This window comes from Pygoscelis adeliae, unplaced genomic scaffold, assembly GCF_000699105.1.
Source record: "Pygoscelis adeliae isolate BGI_AS28 unplaced genomic scaffold, ASM69910v1 Scaffold66, whole genome shotgun sequence".
Taxonomy (NCBI): Eukaryota; Metazoa; Chordata; class Aves; order Sphenisciformes; family Spheniscidae; genus Pygoscelis; species Pygoscelis adeliae.
Window position 1 is genome coordinate 10,771,789 of NW_008825167.1, and position 7,832 is coordinate 10,779,620.

General features: G+C 38.1%; 1 protein-coding gene across 1 annotated transcript; it reads left to right on the forward strand.

Annotated features, from left to right (window-relative positions):
* Window positions 1-326: 326 nt before the first annotated feature.
* LOC103920954 lies at window positions 327-6,490 on the forward strand. Its single transcript, XM_009328845.1, has 5 exons — window positions 327-944; window positions 4,849-4,963; window positions 5,731-5,855; window positions 6,233-6,300; window positions 6,381-6,490. Exons 1-5 carry the CDS (start codon window positions 504-506, stop codon window positions 6,448-6,450), a joined length of 819 nt encoding a protein of 272 aa, XP_009327120.1. The 5' UTR covers window positions 327-503; the 3' UTR covers window positions 6,451-6,490.
* The last annotated feature ends 1,342 nt before the right edge of the window (window positions 6,491-7,832 follow it).

Genomic DNA, 7,832 nt, shown 5'->3' on the forward strand with positions numbered 1-7,832 from the left:
GATGTGGGTGAGTTTGTGTTTTGTTTGTTTGTTTCCTACTGACATGTTTCAGTGATGGCTGAAATGACAAAACAGTATGTTAGTTTTGCTCTAAATGCAGGATTCTACTTTCTTTTAAAAATGTCTACTTATGTCATTCCTGAGTTTTCAGAAAACAAAGGCAGAATTATTGCAAAATTAAGAAAAATTATAAGGGAAGAAGAGATTTAGTATTAAGATGTTAACTATACAACTCACTGACATTGTAGGTTGAAAACCAAGAAAAGTCAGAGAAGCAGCAAAAGGAAAAATTACGTTGGTTTCAGGAGCAGCTGAAGACAAAAGAAGATGAAATAAAAAGCCAGTCAGAGTATTTTGAGCACTACAAACAAAGGCAGACACAACAGACAGCAGTGCTGAGAGAAAGGGAATGTTACCTTCAGGGTGAGGTATCTAGGCTGGAAAAGCAAGTCCTGGATCTTAGTGCCCATATTGCTCTTTTGACATCCAAGTTAGAAGAGGGAATGGTGCAGTATCTGCAGCAGAAGATGGAATCAGCATTCAGTGGGACTCAGGGCTATAAACACCCTGATCTGGAGGTAATGGAATTGAAAACTTGCATTGAAAATGTGGAGCATGACATGAAAAACCACCTCGAGACATTTCAGCAAAATCTGAAATTCTTAAGGCAAAAAGAGGAGGACAACAGAAGAGAACAGGCAGACCTGCTGACTGAACTCCAGTGCTCTCAGGACACTGAAGACTTTCTCAGAAGAAAATTGGAAGAATCTCGCCATCATGTTTATAGTCTGAAATTATCTGAAATCAAACTACAGGAAAAAATGGAAGAGCTTTTGGATGAAAATAGGGCTTTAAAAGATCAAGGTAGGGTGAAGTTGAAAAAGAAGAAAGAAAAGGACTCACGACTTAAAAGATTGGAGAACGGAGATAGTGGCGTTGACCTGGTAAGTAAAAATAAGGCAAAATATAGTTAGCTTTTATCTTTATATCACCCTGGATTACACTTGCCATTAGATGTGCAATCGAGATGCAAGTGTGAGGCTTGTTTCCTTCCTGCATTTTTTTCCCTTAATTTCTGTTGATGCATTAGTACTTCACAGTGTCCAATTCATACACACTAGAATCAGTAGTTGGAGCTTCATTGCATCAGTGCTTTTATTAGGTGCACATTGAGGGCACTTCACAGATCTTGTTTCCTTACGTTTTTAAGTGACATGCCCAAGGCAAAAGGTCTCGGTTGGCACTAGCAGTAGAGCCCAGGAGAACTTCTGAGACCTCTGATTTGTGGACACCATTCAGTGGAGGAGTACACATATGGTCGGGTGAGTTTTCATGTGTTATTCATGCCCAAACGCTGAAGAAAAAAGCACAGCTGACAATAAATCTTGTCTATGAGATTTTCTGGATAATGGTAAACAAGGGAAGATGGATACAGTATTCATGACTGGGAGTGAGTTGAGATATTCAGTGGTTTGCAGCTCCATAGCATTGTGATATGCCCTGAATACACTGAATAGGACTCGTTTGCTTCAAGCACTTCACTCCAGCATTGTGTGGGAAAGCTCTGCATATGCTGTAATATGGCATTCAGCTTCTGCCAATTAATTTTGCTGACAAAGAACAATTATTTTCACAGAGAGGATTCAGACAAAGTTTGATTTTTTTATGCACTGAGGTGGAGGGTATTTTTATTTTGAGGATTTGTTAAATAAAGTGAAATCAGCTAAACATTGCACTCAGCTACCCCATTCAGATTGTGACCTGATATCCCAAAAACTCTCCTGATTTTAACTGCACTTAACCGAGAGGTAATGGGCATGAACAAAAACCCTTTAGTATGGGAGGACAATCGCACTGTGAGTATTTCCAGAACTGGGAGAAGGTAGAGAGGATCTTTTGTCCGTAAAAGCCTAGAAGAAATAAAGGCAAAGTTTTTAACTTGGTAGTTGAACGCACCTTTGCAGACATAGTGATTTTGTACCATTAGTGGCTTTATAGTCCCAAAGAAGCGAGCTCCAGGAGGTTGTCTTTGTGTGAGAGAGAAAGAGTGGTAAGATCATCCTGCAGTACCTGGCAGCACGTGGGTGACCTTTGTGGAGAGCTGTGCCTCACTGCATGTGTCTCCATAGCTGCCCTGAGGTGGCAGAGGACTGACTGCTGTTGCTTATTTTTATACTTAGCCTGAACCATTGCTACAATTACTTTAACTAGGGAGTTCACTTTCTTTTGGGAATGAAGAATAAGGTTTGAAAATATTTAAGATATTTTTAGAGGGACCTGCACTGAGTTGTACACAGGTACAACAACCAAGTGCACTGCAAGGGGACTGCCCAACTGAAATCGGGAGGGCTCAGAGCTTTCAGAGCCAGGGAATAAGTAGTGGAGAATTACTATCAGTTTGAGAAAACTGAGATAGGGAGAAAGTAAATGTTGAGTTATTTGAAGGTGGTAAAGCAAGATATATCAACTGACTAATTGCCTGAGACTAATCCAGAAAGTCTTCAAGAAACAGGACCAAATATCTTTCATTCTATGCTGTACCCTAATAAAGGGTTATATTTTTCCTCTACACAAAGTTTTATAACCATTTCTTTTCTGAGTATTAATTTACAGCTGTGTTGTTGTAGAAAGTTACTGAGTCTCAATTACCCGGTCTTTGGTATAAATGAACAGGCCATAATACGTGTTAAGCCAGTTTACTTTGTTCTGCTGCACAGTAGGTTGCGTTCCTTAAATGCTGTATGTAGCGTCAGCAGCATCAAATCTTATGTCTTCTGCATTTCTGGTTGTATTTTCCTCCTCTTTTTGTACTGCTACTAGTTCACTTGGATTTTTCTAGTAGAAAATGGCTTGAGATAGCAGGAAAATAATTTTGATATCTATGATAAAAGGAGGAGGGAGACCTCTGGTGTTGTATTATAAAAATGAAGAGGGCTTTTTTCCCTCATCTTGTGTTTTACTACCACCTATTAAAGTAGAATTTCCTAATCTCATTACATTGGTCTTGTAGTATTCAAGCCAAAATAGTTACAAGAAAAATCCTATTTAAGCTCATCATACTCCATGAACAGCTATAAAAAAAAAAAGAAATTGTGTGCAGTACAAGAAGGATTTTCATGCTGCTACTTTTCTGGAAAGCTGCTTGCATATCATTTTTCAGTGAAAGAGTGAATGGGATCATTTGCTTATTTCACAGCCAGGAAAAAGTTAGTTTGTGAAGACAGGTTTATCAGACCCCTGTGGAATACACATGGTATGAAATTCCTCAGTAAACACCATGTCATTTGAATGCCAAGCACATCAGTTATTCTTGAAAACTAGCCTTGGCCGTTATTGCATCTTCATGCAATAATATTGGATCCAATTAGGTGTTTTGCTCTGGTACTATAGAGGGGAACTGAATCTCATGGAGGGGTGTAGTCACATCAATCTTGTCAGAAATTTTTATTTCCAATATTAGTATCAGGATCCTGTCTGCAATATTCCAATTGCAGCCTATGCTTGAATGAAAAATGCACGAAAAAGCAGCTGGTACCACGTGGCTGTGTCTTGATTTATCAGGCAGTTTCTAGATGTGAACATTAGAGGCTTGTTGAAGGTGTTGGTGAAGGAAAAGTATGAAACACCAAGTGATGCACCTTTCTACAGCTTTCACATGACAGCTGAGGTCTTGATTTCACTGTATGGTGTTCCTGGCATCCAAGCATTGCATCTTTTACATAATTTTGTGTAACTTTTGACAGAACCCACATACCAATAAAGAAAAGATATCTGGGAAGAAATAAAGGCATACTTGCAGGAAAGGAATGAATGTGTTTCAAGGAATTAACATTAGCTTCAATATTACTGAGAAAACGAAGGAAGAAATCTTGGAAGTGTTGTGGTTTCCACTTAAGTCGTGCCGCCCAGTCAGGATCTCATAATAGGGCACTATAATGTGGCAGCTGACTTGGGTTGAAATCAAAATTATTCTCACTGGTGGTCCTGTGGAAAATCAAGTGGCTTCTTCTGACTCACTATAGACTGAAGACTTTGAAGTCATTGCCTTTCCCGTCCATATGTAATTTTATAGCTGCAGCTCAGCCCAAAGGAACCAAGTTTGTTTTCTGCTGGCATTTGATGCAGAGCAGTGCAGGAAGAGAAAAGTGACTGTGTTGACTTGTTCTCTGTGCTGTAGCTGTTTTGGTTACCACCTCGATTATGTGCTTTGTTGAGAAAATCAAACCTGAGTCTTCTGTTCACTAAAAATGAGCACGGTGCATGTGAAATGTGACCTGCTGTATATCAAGCAATAAGGGTATCTGCTTTGCACCAGAAATTGTCACAATTTCCAAGTTCAATCAGGGAGACAAGATAAATAGCAAGAACAGAATATGAAATTTACAATTAAATTATCAATGGGAAAGAATATTTTATTCGGAACGATTATTCTACTTTGAGTTCTTCCAACCTAGGAACAGTTGTCTTTAATAGTTCAGTGCCCAGCTACAATCTCATTCCCTACTTGATTGGACTTTCTTTTCTCTTTGTTCATGATCATATCCTTAGTCTCTGTTCTGATAGTGTTCCATCTGTGATCTGACGTATTACATGCTTATTACTCAGATTTTCTTCCTTAACTCTTTGTAAAGTATAAAGGAAACATTAGGGGGAAGTTTAAAACCACGACGTTCACTAGAAAATGTTGGAATGAGAAAATTGCTTGAAATAATAGTAATTATAATGAAATGATGGGTCTTTTAAATGTAAAATAGCAAAGGAAAATTGTGTGCCTGTTTTTCATATCAGAAACACGGTATATTTATGATGTTTTTTTTTTTTTCTTTTCCTCCTCCTTTTCCCATTAAGAATGGAGATCTAATCCAGGATGACACTCAAAATCTGAAATGGGGAGCAGTCTTGAATTCACTCAGAAGCAGAGCTACTCAAACTCCAGTTGTGCTGCTACATGCTAAAGAGTCTGGTATGAAAACAAACTGGAATTTTTGCTTTAATTTCTGTGCAATAAAAGTGAGGATGATTTCCTTCATGTGGTGTGCATGACTTAGAAGGTATAAGACCTTCTAAAAACCTCCTAATCTGGAAACTGTATCTTGGGAAGGTGAAACAATAACTATTTGCCAGTATGATACTAGCATTTAGATACGAGCTTTCTCAAGAAATCCTAGAACTTTCAAGAAGCTGCAGAGATGAGGAATTAGGGGATACATCCCATGTCCTGGCTGAAGTATAGTGTTTGGGAATGCTGTGCATCAGTCAGATTTGCTTTTTAGACCAAACAACATAAAAGCTCTGATCTTGGCAAATTGTATCAGGTAAATTCTTCCAACATAAATTAATGGACATTTTATAGCAACTTTCAGTGCATGCAAATGCAGACCTGCACTGGATAATTTTAACCCGTAAGTTTTAACCCATGAGTTTTCATCTACCCACTGTAATGAGATGTATTTTCCATTTTTAAATGCTTGGAGAACTGGGGGGACCCTAAATATACCTTATTTTAGAGCTTAATATTTATGTTTTCTTGTGAAGTTTGTTTTCTTGTTTAACGTCGTGCTTATCTCTACATCATTGGTGATGTATGCTTCTGGTAGAGAAGGTAGTTTTGAGCATACTCTCACTAAAATACTGTTCTGTTCAAAACATCTGGTCAGATGTTTTGGGGTTTGTTTTTCATGTAACTATCTGGGAGTGGCCTTACACCTGTCCAGTGCTTTCCCATAACAGAAACACCAGGATGTAGCTGTGATGGGCTAAAGCAGATGGAGGAGCTACCAGAAGAACTTCTACTAGTTTTGGAACACAATTCCAGTGCCTTTGCAAAAGTTACTGGTCTAGCTGAGATTGAGCAGGTGAGAAGAAAAGTTACCGCTATTCTTGCTATCTTTGTGCACAGTAAGTCTGTGAATTTTGAGATAAAATGAAGAGTTGGTGTATTTAAAGATGAATATAAAAGTAGCTTTATATCATAGCTACTAAAGATGTTATTCAAGATGAATACAGGTGCACTAAGAAAATGATTGACTTATTTGTACCTTATTTGTATCATTACTCTCATTGCAAATTTTAAGTAATTTGAAAACTCTTTATATGGAAATATTTTTTCTCATCTGTCTGTAATCAAGTATTTTATGGTTGAAGTGAAAAATAAATTACGATTAGCAACATATAATGATATATCTTATCTTATATTTTTCAGTTTGAAACATTTCTCTTTTGCTATTACCAGGTCACCCTTGGAACAAAGAGGGCAGGTACTCTAGAAGATAGTTTAACTTTGTTCAGATGTACCCCAAGGTATTGTGCAGCAAGACTGCTTCCCTCTTGCTCTGAGAAGTTAACTAATGATGAGACAAATAAGGAAACCAAAGATGAAGAAAACTTTTCTCTCTTGAAGGAGCAAGCTATAAATCTACCAGAAAAGACGTTCCCTGTTTCTGTGGTTGAAGCTTTGATGAGGAAGAAGCCCCAACTTACCTTGTTAAAACCTGAAAGCTGCCATATATCAGCTGTCACCACTGTGAAGAAAGTGAGGAGTTTGGGTTTCTGTGAGGCAAATACCACTCTTTGCTCTGATGGCCTCTGCCTTGTTGCAGAAGAAGGATTTTCTGACAAAGCTGCTGCACTTCTTCATGGAAAGATGCCTTGCACTGTGACTGAAATTTTCACTTCACGTCTAGAAAAATGCAACATGGAAAAATGTTGGGAAAACAAGCAAATTCTGCCAAAAAGCATAAGTGAAAATAAATGTCTGGATAAAGTTGTTGATGATGGAAAGTATCACCAAAAAATCTTTAGAGGGACAGCTAAAGGAGAAGAAATACGGAATGAGAAAGCCCAACCACAACAGGTGACCTGTGCTCCTGAGGAAAGTTCTAGAGTTTTAAATAAAACTGAATTGATCAGACCTGGGAAGCAAGGAATAGAAGCAAAAGACAGCCTAGGTAGCCCACAGGATGTCCAAAATTTATCTGTTGATTTTAAAGACTTAAAGAAGCATTTTGAACGGAGTCCTGAACTAATAGAGAAACAAGGAAACCTTTCAGAAATCTGTATCTCTGATGTGAATAGGTTATATAATGGAGAAGACATAATCAAAATGGAGGAGAAAGGAGAGCAACCTCAGAAACCAACTCACCAAACAAACCCTTCCAGCAATGTTGGCCTGAAAGAAAAGAAAGACCAGACCCTGAAACTATGTGAACCAAACGAGAAGAATCCCTCATGTCAAAAAATAGCTGCTGAAAACATGCAATATACATATTCTCAGAAATTTTTTTGGTCAGAGGAAGAGAGAGATCTGCTAAACACATTGTCTCCTATGCAGGAGAGGGCTGTGTGCTTAAGCAAACTGTTCCTATCAGGGAGCAATTTTTATGAGTGTTTCTGTCATCTGTCACCGCTGGAAGCCGGTAATGAACATAATGTGAAAATATATGCACTGGAAAAAGTGGTGGCTGTGTGTTCTCAGAGGATATTTCTACTGATGCAAGAGAATGAAAATTACTCAAAAAAAGTCTGTCTATTACAACAGGAGAATGAGAGATATGCTCAGATGATGTGTGCGCTGGAAGAAGAGATGGATGCGTATTTTCAATACATTGTGGCGGTAGATGATGCTAACATTGTTTCATTCCAAAACTTACTTAATGAGAAAGAAGTTGCTGGTGGATGTTATAATGACTTATCAGAAGAAAACACCATGAGCCCAGGAACATTTTTTGTTGAAACCTGCTCTAAGAACCTCTCATGTGTTGAAGAGAAAAATAGGAATTCTGAAAAAGACTCATTGACAATTGCATCAAATAAACTTCCCAGGAGTGTTTTGC